Source organism: Hirundo rustica, chromosome 19 (assembly GCF_015227805.2).
Source record: "Hirundo rustica isolate bHirRus1 chromosome 19, bHirRus1.pri.v3, whole genome shotgun sequence".
In the NCBI taxonomy this organism is placed as follows: domain Eukaryota; kingdom Metazoa; phylum Chordata; class Aves; order Passeriformes; family Hirundinidae; genus Hirundo; species Hirundo rustica.
In genome coordinates this window covers 6,283,292-6,301,198 of record NC_053468.1, presented here as the reverse complement: position 1 = coordinate 6,301,198, position 17,907 = coordinate 6,283,292, and the positions used below count along the sequence as shown (strand labels likewise).

Genomic DNA, 17,907 nt, shown 5'->3' with positions numbered 1-17,907 from the left:
CTTACGAAATAGGGAAATTTATTCCCTCTGTTATCCCTGTTTTCCCAGAGAACTGTCCTGGGGTGTAGGAAGTTCCACCTTCCAGATTCCCAGTGTCAATCACAGGAGTCCCCCCAGACTCAGGAATTGTCTGTCTCTCGTGGCACCGTGTTTGCTCCTCTCCAGACTACCCTGAATTTCGGTTTGCTGCCTTTCCTTCCTTCCTGTGGTCTAATCCCCTTTTCCCTGCAGGAGCAGGCCATCGAGGTGCTGACACGCTCCAGCCTGGAAGTGGAGCTGGCCGCGAAGGAGCGCGAGATCGCCCAGCTCGTGGAGGATGTCCAGAGACTGCAGGGCAGCCTCACCAAGCTGAGGGAGAACTCCAGCAGCCAAATCTCCCAGCTGGAGCAGCAGCTGACGGCCAAGAACAGCACTCTCAAAGTAAGGCTCGGTTCTGCCCGAAGGATGTCTCAGGGGTGATGATATTTGGGGTGTGCTGTGGGAGTTTCCTGAGCCATTGGCTTCTTCAGGGTGTGGCTGAATTCTGGTTTCTGTGGCGTTCATGGAATCACTGGATGATTTGAGTTAGAAGGGGCCTTCAAACCCATCCCATTCCACCCCCCTGATGTATTGTTTTCTAAGGGATCACAGTGTTTTTAGATTCTAAATGGCCCAACCCTTACTGGTTTGAAACGTGTTTTTGCAGAACAAGGATGCCTTTAGGATTAAAATCACCACTGAACCCCAACATACACTGACCATGGATATGTAATGAAACAGTGGAACTGAAAAGGCACAGAAAATCCCTCTTAAATTTTCAAACTTTTCATTCCCGTTGCAGTTATACAAATGGAGGATTTGCAAGGAGTTGGTTTATCTTTCAATTCCCCTGCTACCCTGTCCAGTTCTCTCCAGTGGAAATGGGAAGTTTATCATTTAGGGTATAGAAACAAGCAAAATCAGGACATGGAGAAGGCTTTCAGCTTCAATAACCATTTGATTATTTTTTAACTACGTATTTGCTACACAATAATTCCCATTTATAATTAGCAGTCTGGCCCTATACTCATTTGCATAGGAGCAGCACTGCACCAGCACCAGAAGGAGCAGCTAAGAATTCTCTGAATGACCCTTTTACCTCCCTCCTGGGCAGTTTCACTTTCCCTGTGCTGAGCCCACACTGTTCTGATCTCTGAGTGAGCATGAGAAACGCTTCCTGACGTGGGGTATGAATCAGTTTCCTGTAACTCCGGTCTCCTTCATTGTTCCACCATCTATGAGCTCCAAAGTGTAAACAAGATAAATTTATCTATTCCATTAAAGACTTGGTACTTCTGCAGGTTTGATAGTCTGAGAGTTTTCTGAGAGCAGGAGGCTGATAGTTCCCACTCAGCTCTGACTGTGGCGTGGGCAGCTTTGCTCTATCAGAATGATTTAATGTTCAATTGAAACTCTTACAAATTGCTCTAATTCTGACATTTTTTAGCAGTTACTGGTTTTGCTGTGGTGGAGCATAATTCACATGGAGAGAGACCCGTTAGGAGTGAAAGCTGAAGTGTTGCAGTCGATGTTTTCTGCATGTTTTAAGCCAGCTTTGCAGAATTTTTATGAAAATTCAGTGGAGCAAAGGACACCTATTATGTAATTGCCAGTCTCAGTCTCTGCCCACCTGTCACCATGTGGGCACCACTTTTCTTGAGGGAGAAAGGAACTGCCCTGGTTTTGAGGGGCACATTCTGCTGGCTACACCCATGTTCGGGGGATTTTTGTATTTTACTTTTTCATAAAGCCTGATAGAAAATATCTTGAGTCCTTGCACTTGACAGATTTTCTTGGAATAAAGCATGTTCCTGGTGAGGTCAGTATTAGTTTAGCCATTAACTTCAAAGGGAGTAGGATCACAGAAATGACAGAGCAAGTCTTTGATTTCCATTTCAGTAATCTCCTTCCATTTTCTCATACCCTTGCCTGGCTAATGCTCTGTATTTAGCTTTCTGTTGATAGTGTCTGATGTAGTGCCTCTATTGATAAAGTTTCAGTCATTTCAACCCTCTTTAACCTTATTTCTTGCAACTAGAAAAATGTTTCCAAATACTTACTTTCACCCCGAAGTGCGGGGAAAGCCTGTGCCAGGCACACATTGTACAAAGCACCGACTCTCAGCGATGATGTGCTGATCTCCTGTTTGATTATGGAGGAATTGCTTCTGAAATAACGAGAGATTTTAATGGTTGCCTCCACAAAAAACAACTCACAGTTTCACAAATTAAAGCAATGTTCTCAACCTGTATCTTGGGGGAATTGTTTAATACTCTATGACTTAATGAAACAATACAGAAATACTTTCAAAATTATTGCTTCTTTATCTTCATCTGATCTAATAATCAAAACATGTCCTCTAGTAACAAGAGTTTTCTCACTCTAATTGCATTAACCCTTTGAGTCTGGGTGCTAGCACGTCCCTGCTCCCCAGTTTAAACTCAGTAATGTGAGTTGATCACTCTAAACTGAACTACAGTGTTAATCTAATGGTTGTTTAAAGGTTTTAAGCCCCTCCATACAGCCCCTGCTGCTTACCTATGCCACTTCAGTTAATAATAGAGTAGTGATTGTATTTTCTAAACAACATGAGGAGGGACCCAATCTCTGAATGCTCTAACATGGGTTCATTCACATCACAGATGCAAAGATGGATTCTTTAACATGGGATATTTGCAAATTTAATGTGCAGAAAAGCCACCAGTCCATTCCTTCTGCCCTCTGGCTCCTGCATTTTTGTGTGCTGTAGGTTGCTGGAATATATTTTGTCTGAATTAACCAGGTTGATATTTAGTGCAAGATATTAGTTCCTCCAGATTGTCTCACAGCTTGAACCTTTGTTATCCCGTGTTGTGTGCGTTTTACAGGGTTCTTGGAGACAATTACCATACTAATACATTTTAAAACAGTCATTGACTGGGAAGATGCCAAGTGCCTAAATGCTCTGTTTCTACACAAGCACTGCAGCCTCAGTTGTTAGTTTATATTGTTTAGTAAAGTAGATGTTTAGGTGCACATTTTCCATGGCAACAATCTCTATATGAGGTACTTGGGAATGATGGATGTGTGTGTTTTTTATACAATCCAAAGTAAAATATTGCTGGTTGTCATGCTGCTGTAGCAGCACACAGCTACCTGAGAGTCCAAAACAGCTGCATTTTGTCAACACCTCTTTTTTTTTACCTTTATTTTTCTACCTGTGTTTTGTACCTAAATTTTCCAGAAAATACTCTACCAGGGTGTAACACTGCCCTGCATAGAATTACATTTAATGCAGATTGCATTAAAATGGGAGTCATTACTTTTCTGGGGTTTATATCTCTTTCTACAAAAGACTGTTTTCTTAGCATACCCTTGCATAAGTAACTAACGTGTTAATTCAGAGTATTATTTGTTTTAAATTTCTTCTGGTCTTTTTTATACTGCGAACTTGTATAAATTGCCAGTTATTCCTGCTGTAAAAGCTCCTCTGCTCTAGACCCAAAACGTTACACGTCACAGAGTTAAGGAAAGGGTGAATTGCAACGGATTTGTAGAGCACCAAACAGAGACAGAAGGACAAAGTGACAAGACCAAGGAGAGCAGAAGGATATCTTGGTGTTTGGCAGATCCTCCCACTGCCTGTGACCGCTTGGAAAACTCTCAGCTGTGATGCTGAGGCTCCTCCCAGTACCAAGGGCTCTCTGGCTCACTGGTTTCATTTAAAGATCCCTCTCCAGCCTGACCTGATGCACTAAAAATTCCACCTGGGTGCCTTGTTGAAGTCACTCTGTTTTGCTCAGTGTTGAGCTGCAGCTTGAAAAGCTGCTTGAACTCTTGGCCTTTTGTAGCTGACCCTCCTCAAAATGTGAGACCTCAGGCCCTGGGACTACGTAGCACATTCCCATAATGAGATTTCAATGTGTGTTGTAAATTGTCAAAACCTCCAGCCTTTAATATTTGTAAGATTTTCCTGCCTACATCAACCAGGATTTCCCTAATTATGTCAAAACACCTGAACACTGCTATCTAAAGCAAAGTCAGTGCTTCCTACAGTTCCAGTCAGTAACTGGAATTTGGTAAGAAAAAACTACTAAAACTTGCCCTGTTTTTATTCCAGGTGAAAAAAAACCCTAACCCAATTGTTGTAGCTAAAACAGACACTTCATTTTTCTTTTTAACACCATTGGAATGGCTGCACAAGCCACTGATGACAAAAGATGCTGGGACACGAGACCTTTTTAAGAGGCCACTCGTTTCATCAGTGTCCCAGAGAGTGCAAATTCCACACTGAGCAGCAGTTGCTGTGATCCATTAAGAGCTGCTCCTTGAGCAGGGCCTGGCTGCTCCTGCAGGGAGATTCCTCTCGTCAGCAGTGCTGAGGATGCTGGGCTGTGGTGTCAAACAGCAGGAACAGCACCTGGAGAGGGCTGTGGGATTGATATCGTGGGTGTCCACTTAGTCCCTGCTCCTTAACATCTGTGCTAATGGCAAGGCAGAAATGTCAGCAGTGTGGGAGCTGCTAAGGGCTGGGTAGGGAATCCTTTAAAACGTGGCAGAGTAGCTGGAGGTCCCACAAAGCCCCACCATGCTGCTGCTGGCATCTGAAGAAGCCTCATTTAAATTACTGAGATGGTTCAAACCATACATTCACTGTCCTCTGGGTGCCGTGCTCCATCATTTTGGGGTTTGTACAGCTCTGAGATGGGTGATACCCACACACTGCCCAGTTCTGTTTGTTGGCCTGCCCCATGCCCCCAGAGCTGGGCTGCTGCACGGCTGTGCGGGGCTGCGTTTGGAGCAGCTTTGCCAAAATTCTCCAAGTTCCCAGCAGCCCTCCCCTGCCCTCCTCCTGCATCCAACGAGCAGCCCCAGAGTGGGTGTAGGATTTTGAATTCCCTTCTCCCCTGAAGGCAGCCTCTCCTGGACATAAAATCCTATTTTTCTTTTTCATGTCATCTGTTCCTTTCCTTTTCAAAGTAGGTTCTCTGTCTTTGAGGTGGTACATCCTTACGTTATTTCTGTTTCCCGTGACCTTTGGGATTCTGTGCCTATTTTAGCACCAAAAATGAGCTGAAGCAGAGCTAGCCCGAATTTATCCATGGGAGTTGCAAGCCAGCGAGTTCTGTTCTTTGCTTAGATCAGGTGTGCCTGCACTAAGCAAAGAAATGCTTGAAATGGCTGTGGCCTTCTGCGAGCAACGTAACGGCATCAATTATGTACCACTGTGTTTTAGGCCCCCCGAAGCATTTACCCCGTAGCCATGAGCGCCTTGTTGGGAGCTGGGCGAGGTCCAAGTGCGTGGCATTGCGTTCTGCACCGTGGCAGCGGGTTTGGTTCGGCCTTTGGGGGGCAGAGCAGGAGGAGCTGGGTGCCTGGCGTGTAACCACAGCATTTACCACGATCAGCGATGCTTGTACAACCTCCTGGTACAGCTGTTCTCTTCGGCACGAGGTGCTGAAGGAGCCTTCCAAGCCTAAGGCGTTCCAGTCAACAACAGCTCCTTCAGTCTGTGCTTTTTATCATGCAGATAAGGTTATCGAGAACTGTCCTGTTAATGCAGCATGTGCCAAAGCATCCCGCTTGTTTACTCAATCTCCCTGAAAATTTCGGCTGCCCCATTTTTTTTTTTCCCCTAATACCTTCATCCCCAATCTCTTCCCCGAGCACATGACAGTGACACTGCAAACAGCCAAACTGGGACCCACTGAATTCTGTCATGCTTGGCACTCTGTAAACAAAGGATGAGCGAGGTATAATTGTGTTTACGTTTAATTGGTTATAGTTTGTTTTCTAATATATGTAAATTAGGTATGAGTCATTAACCCTCACTTGTGCGCTGCTGTATATATGGAATAATTTGAAGATGATTTTTCAAAGCCTGCAGAAAAGAAACAATGTAAATAATTAAATCCATGTTCTCTCTTTTAAAGCAACTGGAAGAAAAACTGAAAGGACAGGCTGATTATGAAGAGGTTAAGAAAGAATTAAAGTAAGTGTTAAATGCTTACATAATTTTTTTCACAAACTCTGGTTGAACAGTGCTTGTTAAATGAAGCCACAAATCTGTGTTCTTGGAACAATAAAGAATTCAGTCAAAACCACAAAGACGAGGAAATTGGGAATATTGGCAGAAATTGCATCCAGAACCAGTGGAGCTGCTCTATCTGCGAGAGCTCCTTTTTGTTGCAGCAGAGAATCACAATAGCAAATAAAACACATGTCCATGAAGAAAAGCCACTAAAACTATTGTCCACAAAGGGGAAAAAATGTTTCAAAATCTGGGGTGTTTTAGGTGGACCCCTCTTTAAAAATCTCCAGCCAACAGCTGAGGGTAATGTGGACCGAAAATGTGATGCAGAGCCTTTGGCCGTGGTACCTTTTCTCTGCTCCTGCCTGCCAGTGTTCAGCACTTAACAGTTTAATGCTGGGCTTGTTTCACTGTATATTTTTGCTAATATATTGTGGTTTTAAACTAAAGCCACAAACAACCTCTTCCTATTTCAAGGGATTTTCTTAAGAGACTTAAAAGGACCTCATTTTAAACTATAACAAGATAACTTGTCAGGTTCTGAAGAGAACTTTTCTGACTGGAAATATGTTTAGTGTCAAGGTTTAAATAACTGCGAGAAACTCCCATCTCCTCTTTCATCATTGTGGCGTTTCTCTGTGTGTGTTTTAAAAAGGCTGAAATAACCCATTCCCGGGTTTAATGAGGTATTTCAGATGAGGCTGGTAGTCACATGCTTTTGTTTACACGTCCCTGGGGAATATGGAAAGCAGATTTGGATTTGCAAGCCCCACAACTGCCCGGCCCCTGGTGCTGATTTATTCAGGCCACGCTGGCTGAGGTTCTGGTTCTCCACCAGCTGCAGCACGCCCTGATGTAGGGGTATAATTTTCACTTAAATTAAATTAATTGACCATTTCTTTGGTCATTTTACCTGATTATTACCTGGGCTCAAAATAGCATCATCATTTAGTGATTATGGGTAAATACATCCATGTCCTCTCCTGAGTTAGGGGAACAGCTCCAGGTTTCAGCCAGTTTATGTCCTCATATGTAAAGCAGTGAATGAGAATAAGGCCACAACCTCCCAGCTTCTTGCGTTAGATATTAAATGTAAATGTGCTGAAACAACAAATGAGTTTTGAGTCCTACCTGGTTTAATACAACAGGACCAGGACTTTAAAGCCAGACTTAAAGTGCCAAGAACCCAACATACTCATTGAATATACTCATTTAAGCTTACTTTTCCTTTGTACTTTAAATACAAACCCTGTATTCCTGGTGATAATACCAATATTTTAATTTTTATTTTTTTTTTACAACACTGACTTAGATGAGGGCAGGGATGGAGAGGCAGCTGAGAGAAGCTGTGACACAGGAGGCTTCACGTGGTGCTTCTGCTCAGGGTGAGCCTGCAGTGAGATAAATGGGAGACAGTCCTGGAAGTGGCCCTGCTTGGAGGCCAGTAAATTAACCCTGTTTTCCCAGCTGTTCCAGCTTTTATCTCCCTAATTTGTGGATTGATAGCTGGCTTGTAAGGGCCCTGTGGTATATCACCATCCTGTGGGGTGGTCTGAGGGTGGAGACCCTCTGAGAGAGCACTGAGGATGTTTGCAGTGCTGCATCCTCCGAGCAGCAGCTTCACACCATTCCCATGCTCCATCTAATCCAGAAGGTGTGCTGAAAGCTAAATGTGCATCCCCTGGCAGTGACAGCCTGATCTGAAGAGAGACTTGCTGTAAATGAGACTGGGAGAAGTCTGTTGCTGCAAATCCAGAGCTCTCACACTGAATCCTGCTGCACCTGCCTTGTGCCCTGGAACACTGACAGAAATTAGCTGCTCACAGCATTTGCACCAAGAGAAGAGAGATCTTGTCAGTAAGGCAGGAAGAGAATTTTTTTAGGTGTTTTGGCACTGATGTATTTTCCTCAATCCTTCCTGGGAAGTTGGAGGCATTCTAGGCTGAGGTGTCTCAATATCAGCCAGCTTCTAACTCTGGAGGAGCTTAGGTGGGCCCATGTCAAGATCTGGCCTGGGAGGATTCTTCACTTTCTGCCTTGGCTTTTGTGCCCAATGGCTTCTAAACCTATTTTTTGAGATCTGAGAGCTCTGTGTGTGCTCTCAGTTCCCTCTCGAGCAGCACGACAGCGCTGACCCTGCTGCCTTTGCAGTCGGGATCAGACGAACAGAAAGTCAAGTTGTCCCAATGCACGCTTTGCTTTACAGTCACATCTTTCAGGTCTTCTCAGATGTGCAGATTTAAGTCACAAGATCATTCCTTTAAAAAGCAGGTAACTGATCTTGAGCCATGGATTGAGTCAAGATCTCATGGGCAAAGATATTCCTGGAATCCAAAGGAGAAGCGTTGTGCTTCCTCATATTCCTGAGGAGAATGTGTCTTTTGTGACACATTTGGAGAGTCGGTTTTGACATGTTTAACTTTTACATTCTTTTAAAAATGAACCTGCTGCAGTGCATATTCCTCTTAGGGCAATTAGAGGTGCCATCAGCTTGATTTTTTAGTATATTTTGTGTTTCAACTGTATAGGAAATTACCTGTGAAATTGTCAGAAAGTTAATTCAGTTAGCAAAGAATCCCCTTCAGGCAAGCAGAGGTCAGTAGGTTTCCAGCCAAGGTTTGAATACACATTGCTTGCACCAATCTCGCTGGAAACGCAGCTGCTGCAAGGTTCAGGATCCTTCCTGAAGGTCCCAGCTGGCAGCAGGTGCTCAGAACCAAAATACATCAACCCGTGCAAGCAGAGGAACGGGGCTTTAGAGGCAGATTTTTGGTGTGGAGAACCAAATATAACCATAAATAGGTTTATCCTTCCCACCATTGTCAGCCTGGTTGTGGGGGCAGCACGATGTGGTCAGGGCACCACCCACATCTGCTCCTTTTGGGAGAGAGCAGCTTTTTCTGGTTTAGCCTCATCCAGGAGGAAGGAAGGTGTTTGGAATGCAGCTGGAGTGCTCCACATGGCAAAGTGTGGTAAGTGGGGGTCACCACTGGTCTGAACTGAAATGGGATTTCCTGTGGGACGTTCACCACGTGATAATTTGCTGTTCAAAGTGGGTTTGAAATGCAGCTGAGTCTCCTCCTTTGGACATCATGAGGATGTGCATGGCTGTCCCTGCAGAGGCCATTCCCTGCAGAATTCATGGGAACAGCGACCTGCCAGTGGCTGGGGTTCTCCCTGGATAAGTCTCTGTGCATTTATCTGTCCCAGCACCTCGGAGTCCTGGGATGCACAGCTGTGCCTCCAAAGGGGTGTCCCAGGAAACACTGGCTTTTGGGGGTTTGCCACCTGAGTCACACACCTGTGATGTCAAAGTGATGCCAGGGTCTCTGAGAACCTGAGCCTTTAGTCCACATGCTCTCCCCTTGGCTGGCACGAGTCCACTGGTAGCACGAGAGTTGGTTTTGCACGTGGCTCAGCTGTTGTGCCCACACGTGCCCCACAACATCCCTTTATGTGCTGTGTGTGGGGTGATGGCTCGCCCCTAGGGCCAGGCAAGAGGTGACACTGAGTGATGCCGTGTAATGAACGTGACTGCCAGAAATTAATTACTGTATTTTAGAGTCAGAATTAACCCTGTGTGCAATGATACAAAGATACATGAGGTCTCTTTCTCAGATTGACTTTTTTCCCTTGTCTTTGCTATGTCTTTGAGTGACCTTGAGTGGCCCAGAGACCTGATTTCCGGAGTGTCACTTAATGTACATCTAACTCTGGATTAATCCAGGGACAGGTTCAGGCAGTTAATGGGTGCCTGGCTAACTCCTCATGGCATCCAGATCTAGTTCATGTGTCTTACTGAACTTCTGCCCTTTTTTCCTTCTCAGTTTCTACATTTCATGGAATCACTGAATGTTTTGGGCTGGAAGGGACCTTAAAGCTCATCCAGTCCCATGGATGCCATGGGCAGGGACACCTTCACTATCCCAGGTTACTCCGAGCTCCATCCAGCCTGGCCTTAGACACTTCCAGGGATCCAGGGGCAGTTCCAAAACCTTTAATATGTGATCCACAGCTTTTAACACAGTTTAATACATCATTAAATAGATTGTTCCTGGTGCTTTATACATGACAAATGCTGTACAAACACCATCTATATGTGTTTATGTGTTTTTCTTCACCAAATGAATGTTGTCTTTGTGCAGTAAGAAGCTGAAATCATTTATTGCTTCAGTCTGAGGAAGTTCATGTCCTGCCTCCAGCAGGCTGATTTAAAAAAAAATTATCCAGCAAAGCAAAGTAATAAGTCTGGATTCTTGTAAGATTCTGGTTTGCCAGACTACGCAGCTCTAACTGAAAGCCTCTGAAGGGAAACGTCCTCTGACCGCTCACTATTTGTATAAAATACTGACAATGAGACTATCAGATTCTTCTCCTAATGTACTTATAAATATTTGGATCTTTCATATCTCTTAAGAAATATTGGGCCATTTTGTCTTCCCTTTGCCATAGAGCGAGGGGGTCATTAAAATGAAAAACTGCCTTTCAGCCTGTAGTGCCTTGCTTGGGAAGATTATTTGTGCATATTTTCCTTGCTGGTGAGCTGGTGTATATTCTATAAAGTGCTGTACTGTGGTGGTGATTCCCCTGTTTTGTTGCTTTGCTGCGACTTCGTCATTCCCTTCCAGCTTCACAGATAAATTTATATCGTTTCTGACAGCTTAAAATGTTATATCCTTATTAACCTTTAAATTTACGCTTTAAACTGGCCTGGTGGGATTGCATATGGAATGATTTAGATGATGCTCGAGAAAATTTTCTCATCCAATAACTGGTTTGAGGAGTTATTCTGTATTCATTAGGAGATTGTGTTACTGCAAGGAAAGTTGTCATCACTTGTGGTGCTGCTGGAGAACAGGACGTGATAATGTTAATGCTCATTAGTGGAGTTGTTATGAAAAGGAGAAATAGGAAATAATTTCTTTTTTCTGCCTTCCACAGTATATTGAAATCCATGGAGTTTGCACCATCTGAAAGCTCTGGTGCGCAGGTACTGAACTTACTTTTGTTTTCTTACTTATTCAGCAGCTCAGTTGGTTAACAAGAATTTTGTCTTGCAATTCCTCGGTGTCGACATCGACGGTTTCCTGTTGATGTTGAGGCTTCTGGGTCCATCCTTGTTTTTCCTGATGTTTTCTTATGTAAAAAGCTGAACTGGAATTTTTTTTTTTTTTGCCTGTCAATTTCTTTTAAGTGGTCAAGGACAGAGTGACGTTTCAGCTGTGCTAGGGTAGATAAACCAGAATGTTGTGAAGTTGATTCATTTAAAGATACTGGAGGTGGTGTATGGGCAGCACACTGTGCAAGGACTTCAGCATTTTTAAGTATTTGTTAGCCTTGAAAATTTCTTTCCACAAAAGAAAACAAACCTTGGAGTACTGAGAAACCTCTGCTGTTCCAGCAAATTAATCTTACTTCAGTTTAAAGGTTATGAATTAAATCCCTGTTTCTGAAATCTGAACTGAATATCGATATCCTGGAATTAATGTTCAATGGATTTTTTAATGATCAAGGGTTAGATATTTAGGGGAGAGTAAATAGCGGGTTTCTCTGACTGATGTTATTTTGAGCAAACTGTTTCTGCTGAAATGCAGCGTGTCAAGGAAATGCTTAGCTTGGGTCAGTTGACCTAGAAGGAATAATATAATCTTAACTCCTGTTTTAATCAGATTAAAAGAAGTCTGCAGCTTTTAAACTGAAAGCGTGCCAGGACCATTTAAAAATAAGTAGGATTAAGAAAACGTTCCGTTACACATCTCAAAATAATTCAGAATTGATGAATGATTTACACTGAAAATTAAACAGTGGATCTCTTCCATGGCTCACACCAGAGCCCGGAGTGATTCCTGCCCATCTGTGCCCAGCGAATTCCCTCGCTGCCTTCGGAGACCGATCGAGCACTTGGGGTGGTGTTTTTTAAATTTTTTTTTTTCCTCTGAAATCCTTTTTAGTGCCTGAGTGAGATTCTCAATGCTTTGAGAAACAAACCTCCCCCTTTGGTTTCCTTTAGGATGCATCCAAGCCGCTGGAGGTGCTGCTGCTGGAGAAGAACCGCTCGCTGCAGTCGGAGAACGCCACGCTGCGCATCACCAACAGCGACCTGAGCGGTAGGTCCACCCAGATTTGGGCTCCTCTGGTGCCTCTGCTTGTCCTGTGACGGGAGGGAGGGCTGAGTGAGAGCTGAGTGTCTGAGCTAATGCATGGCAGGAGGATTAAGAGGCAACAGGAGCACGGAGTGATGTTGGATTTCTGTAGTTTTATAGGCTGGATGATGAAGTAGAAGTTAGAGAGTCTATAAAGGTTAAGGAAGAGGCATTACAGGCCGTACCAGTGTTTGAGGTTGTCTTCTGTTTTGGGAACAAGTCCATCTCTTTCCCACACACACGGTGTTATGCAAAGGGTTTGCATGTAGAACACACTCTTCCTGTCTGATACACTTGGATATACCACCAGCAGGTCAGCTTGGGAAAGCAAAATCCTTTCCTTCCAGCGAAGCGTGTTTGCTGTTTGGCTTTCCTAATGTGGGCTTTTACATCTTGTGTGCACATTTTTTAAATGGCAAGTCATGGAATTTCCAGATTCTCGAATGATGGTTTATGCAGCTGGAAGAAAGTTAAAAGTTGCCACTGGCCCTGGGATTACTGAATTCTGAAGCGTTTTACGACTTTTAACTGGGCGATCTTGGTGCATCCACCTAATGGTTATTCCTTTATTCAAATTGGTTTGTTCCAAAATGTAAATGTTTGCTGCATTTGGGTTCAGTCAGGTCCAATGAGTCATATCTTGAATGAGAGACAACAGAGACTTGCTGTCTGTAACTGCATTTATTTAACTGTATCACTGCACTTCATGTAACTGTTCTAGTGTTAATGTCTGTAAGGGGGATTCTCCAGGCTGCAACATACAAGAAAGGTGCAAACATGAAATGCATGTTGTTTGTTTTGGGGGCCTTGTTTGGCTTAAAAAATTTCAATCATGGACAAAAAAAAAAAAATCTAAAAATTAAAAATTAAAAAAACCAAACCAACCCAACAAATGAAAACAAACCAAAAACAAACAAAACCAAAACTCCCACCGCCACTCCATTGGCCCGTGTCAATCTGCACTTTTTTTTTTCCCTTTGCGGGGCAAACTTTGCATTTTTTTATCTTGGTTTTTCCCTCTTTGACCCCCCATAATGCATTATGTTTGACCTTCCTTGTAGGGTCAGCCAGGAGAAAAGGGAAAGACCAGCCTGAGAGTCAGCGTCCTGCAACCTTGCCGGCCTCCCCTCCTTCCCAGTTGCTCCGCAACGCGGGGGAGCAGGCTTCCAATACTAATGGTACACACCAGTTCTCACCAACGGGTTTAAGTCAAGACTTTTTCAGCTCATCCCTGGCGAGCCCCAGCTTACCCCTGGCCTCCACAGGAAAATTTGCACTAAACTCTCTCCTCCAGCGACAGCTAATGCAGTCCTTCTACTCCAAGGCAATGCAGGAAGCAGGAAGCACAAGCATGATTTTTCCAACAGGTCCATACAGCACAAACTCCATATCTTCCCAAAGTCCATTACAACAAAGCCCGGATGTAAATGGCATGGCCCCGTCTCCCAGCCAGTCAGAAAGTGCTGGGAGCATCTCTGAAGGCGAGGAGATAGACACGGCCGAAATTGCACGTCAGGTGAAAGAGCAGTTGATCAAGCACAATATTGGACAGCGGATATTTGGACATTATGTGTTGGGACTGTCGCAAGGGTCTGTGAGCGAGATCCTGGCCCGGCCTAAGCCATGGAATAAACTGACTGTGAGAGGCAAGGAGCCATTTCATAAGATGAAGCAGTTCCTGTCGGACGAGCAGAACATCCTGGCTCTTCGCAGCATCCAGGGCAGGCAAAGAGGTAAGAGCTCCCCAGCCCCCTGCTCCTCTTAGCTCCAAACACTCCAAACCAGGAGCTTCTCCACCCGCGGCCGTTTGTGCGCTGCTGCTGCTGCTGCTGCTCCCACCCAGGTCAGGTGCCAGGTGCAGCAAGCTCAGCTCTGCAGCCCTGCTCTGCAGCGCTCAGGCAGGTTCGTATCTCCACTTATGGTTTTGTTTTAGCCACTGGCTGGTGCCTGTCAGCAGGAGTGAGCAGCAGGAACACTCAGAGCCCTTGCTTCCCAACCCCTCCGTGCCACGGCTGAACACGGAGCAAAAAGGGCCGGCAGCTACTCGGGGTATCAGCCCTCAGAAATACTTGGGGATTTTTATTTGAGGTTATTTACTGAGACCAGGCTTTTGTTGTGTCTTGTGTGGTTATGTTTTTTTTTTCCCCCCCGAAGTGTTCTGACAAAATAGAGTAGGTGATGCATGAGATGAGTAATTAAAACACAATCCCGGTTTAAAGCGGCTTTGCATATTTAAGGCAGCGATTTTAAGAAGTAACATGCATTTCGTTGTGATTCATCTTAAGGCTGAGATTTACATTTAGAGAAACTGAAAAGTAAGTTGTTTACAGTCAAGAAATATTGGAAAGGACAGGCAAGGTTTTCCTAGATTTTGTTTAATTGGAAGCACACACTGTTAGATTTATAATCCGTTCTTCCTTTTGATGATTGTACTTGAGGGGATTATCTGCCCATCTTTAACCTCTTCATTTTTGGTATCTCTAGACATTTATTTATATCTGTCTAATCTCCTTTCCGAACATAGCTGTAATCTTTATTAACAAATCAGCCAGCCTTGCTTCTTCCCAAGTAGCCAGTTCCTCCCGCTCAGGGGCCCGAGGGGCCAGGAGAGCTCAGGGCCAGGCTGCCAGCTCCTCATGTCACACAGCCCGTGATGTCAGAGCAACCATCCCCTGATTGTTTTGTTCTTACCAAACTTGTTTTTCAACAGAGAATCCAGGCCAGAACCTGAACAGACTATTTCAGGAAGTACCGAAACGAAGAAATGGGTCTGAAGGTACGTCACAGGCAGGTGTTTTTCTTTGCAGTCAATCCCTAGGAAGTGGAGTGTGCTTTAGCTGCGTGTTTCCTTAAAACTGTGCAGTTTGATTCTGGCCTGGAATCTGATAGAAAAACAGACAGTAAGTATAAAACAAACCATGGGTTAGATGAACACTTTGCTTTTTCTAATTCTGCTGCTGCTGTACTAACGTAACCCTGTTCGGATAATTCTCCCACTCCCGTCCTCCCTGCGTACACAGATAAAGAGAGAGAAGTGATAGAAGTGGCTTTATAAAGTCGTCAGATCTATTGAAATGCTCTCTTTGCTATTTTTATGGTTTTGGAGGGAGAGAGCTGCACAGTTATAACATCAATTGCATTCTGCTTCTGCTCTAGATTTACTTCTGTCCTCTCATGGGGCTTATGCTGACAAACTCCACTTTAATACACTGCTAAATTAGTGTGATGCTTAGTTCAGTATTATAAATGAAAAAGACAAGATAAGTGAGCATCAGATCCATAAGTTATCACTGAAGAGGAAGTCTGCACATTTTTGTTATAGATTAGTTGCAGAATTTTTCTTTTAGTAAGACCAGAAAGAGGAAAAAAACAGAAGCAGGTACACCAAAAGTCTGTAGTTATTTTGACTCCAGTCACAAATTACCTTGCTTGCTTACAAACAATAATCTCATAATGGAAAATGCAGTTAAGTGCAGTAGCACTCACAGTTTTCCCTCCTTTTCTTCCCCTCAGAGGTTAAAAAAATCTTAAAAAAAAAAAAAAAAAGCAAAACCAAACAACCAAGTAATAGCTCTTAGCTGGAGAGTGCTTCAAATGGTATCTGCGTTTAAATGACTCCCTTAATGTATTAACCTCTAGAAAGTTAAAATTTGTTTTTATCTAGTTACTTTTTAATTCTGTTTTGGGCTGAATGTATACTCATCGTACTTTGCCTAGCAGCTGATGCCATTTTTAAGTTGATTCCTGGGCTTTTGTTTTTAGCTTTCTTCCTTTCCCATCCAGTTCTTTTCCCTTCTGTTTCCTCTCCCCCTCCAAAAAAGAAACTAAAAAGGAAAGGAAAAAGAATAGATCTCTATATGTTACCATAGAAAAGGAATATAAGACCACCTAGTTCTTCCTCTGATGTTCTCACCATTCCAGGGCAGCTAGAGACAGGCACAAGGAAGATATTTTGCTTTTATTATGTTAAGTACTTTTTTTTTCGTGTGTGTAAATGTTGGTAAAGGTCCTGTGCAAGTTGTCCTCAGGTTGTGCTGGCCGTGTACCATATACAGTGTGCCTGTGTTACAAGAACAGCCAAATCAGAGTTTTCCTGGTGTCATTAGTTGTGTTTTCCTCCCCAGGTAACATAACCACACGAATCCGAACCACAGAGTCTGGCTCTGATGAAGCCATCAAATCCATTCTCGAACAAGCCAAAAGGGAGCTGCAAGTACAGAAAACAGGTAAGGGCTCATTTTGTCTCTGCCTGCTTTTACTGCAGAATTTAATTAAAACTATTGCCATGAGCTTTCTGGTCAGTTAATTATATTCTTAAAACCTTCAGTGTAGGTTTGAAGAGTTCTTTTGGAGATTTTTATTGTTATTTAGTGGGGTTGTGTTCTGTCTCTGAGACATCCCGAGTTAAGGTCGCCCGTGTCCTGGCGTGGTGGGGTCTCTTCTCTGCTCCCTGTGGGATTTCTCAGCACCTTTATCCCTGTGCAGAGCTCTGAGCTCCTGGCTGCCCTCCAGACCTGCAGGAGTCACTGAGGGAGACCTACAGAGTCCTTTCTTCTCCCAGCTTGCTCCTTGGAAAGGGAACAGCTCCTGCTTTCTCTTCTCTTCTGTCTCCCTCAGGCCCCAGGGACACAACTGCATGGGAGAGGGGCTGGATGGATTTGTTGGGCTGAAGGTCACACTTAAGGCTGCAATTACCAGTCCCAGCACCATGGTACATCCTGTACTCATATAGGCACACTCAGTCCTGACTCTTAGATGACTTTATTTTTGGTTACGGAATGTATTCAGTGAATGAACTGGCAAATCCAAAAACACATTCCCTTTCCCAAAAAATCCCTCTTAGCCTGAGATAAGTCTAATTTTTCATTGTATGCTGTCATGTAATTAACATTTCTGTCTAGTCCATAGCACTCTCAGCTTTATGAGTTCCCAGTACTGCTATTGGGCTGAAGTAGAAATTGCTGTGCAATACTTCTGGTTCATTTTTTAAAGTAAATACTGGTTTACGGTTTTGGATAGTTGTCTTTCAAATGAAAACTAGGTTAATCTCATGTCAGGGTATAAAACACTAGTTAATATATGATCTAAATAATATGACTTTATACAGGAAATTATTACACAGAGAAAAATATGGGCTTTGTGCAGGAAACTGCAAGAATGTTATTCAGTAGCACGTTTCATCTGAGAGTCTCAGACTTCCTTTCAAATATTAATTCGGCCTCAAAACTCCCTGTGAAACCAGCAGATAAAACAGCAGAGAGAGTCTCACTGTCCTTTTTTCCTATTTCTTAGCTTTTCATGTATTTTACAGTCTGTGACAGGAAGGAATGTAGGGAGGCAAATTGAGAAGTGCATTCAGATGAGCCTTAGTATTACTGGAGCAATACACAGCGTGTTGTAAATCTTATTTCACTTTGAGGCCACTCCTTGCAGTGTGGGGTGCCCTGCTCCCACCTGGTGCTTCACTTTCCCTGTTCTCTGCAGAGCAGCTTTCAGAGGAGCTGGTTTCCAAGCACTGGGGACCTCAGTGGAGACTGAAATAGAAGCAGATGCCATTGCAAAACCTCCTGGCTCTGCAGAGATAATTCCCCACCCACGTTCCAGTCTCTGCTCACCCCCGACTGCTGCAGCTCAGCCACCCAAATCCTGGTTCCCCGCTGGAATGCTGCATTTGGGGGTTATCTCTGCTGAGAGCACCCGTGACTCCACCCTAGAGCTTTGGATAAGGGAGAAGGT

General features: G+C 43.9%; 1 protein-coding gene across 5 annotated transcripts in view; it reads left to right on the top strand.

Annotated features, from left to right (window-relative positions):
• CUX1 (cut like homeobox 1) overlaps window positions 1-17,907 on the top strand; it is a 267,048-nt gene that overhangs the window by 181,800 nt on the left and 67,341 nt on the right. For 3 of the 5 annotated variants that reach the window (XM_040082718.2, XM_040082717.2, XM_040082721.2), the window contains exons 11-17: window positions 232-420; window positions 5,931-5,989; window positions 10,970-11,018; window positions 12,039-12,135; window positions 13,233-13,904; window positions 14,882-14,947; window positions 16,296-16,397. In XM_040082718.2, coding sequence (XP_039938652.1) covers window positions 232-420; window positions 5,931-5,989; window positions 10,970-11,018; window positions 12,039-12,135; window positions 13,233-13,904; window positions 14,882-14,947; window positions 16,296-16,397 — 1,234 coding nt within the window. The remainder of the gene's footprint in view (window positions 1-231; window positions 421-5,930; window positions 5,990-10,969; window positions 11,019-12,038; window positions 12,136-13,232; window positions 13,905-14,881; window positions 14,948-16,295; window positions 16,398-17,907) is intronic. The other 2 variants (XM_040082720.2, XM_040082722.2) reach the window with 2 other exon arrangements.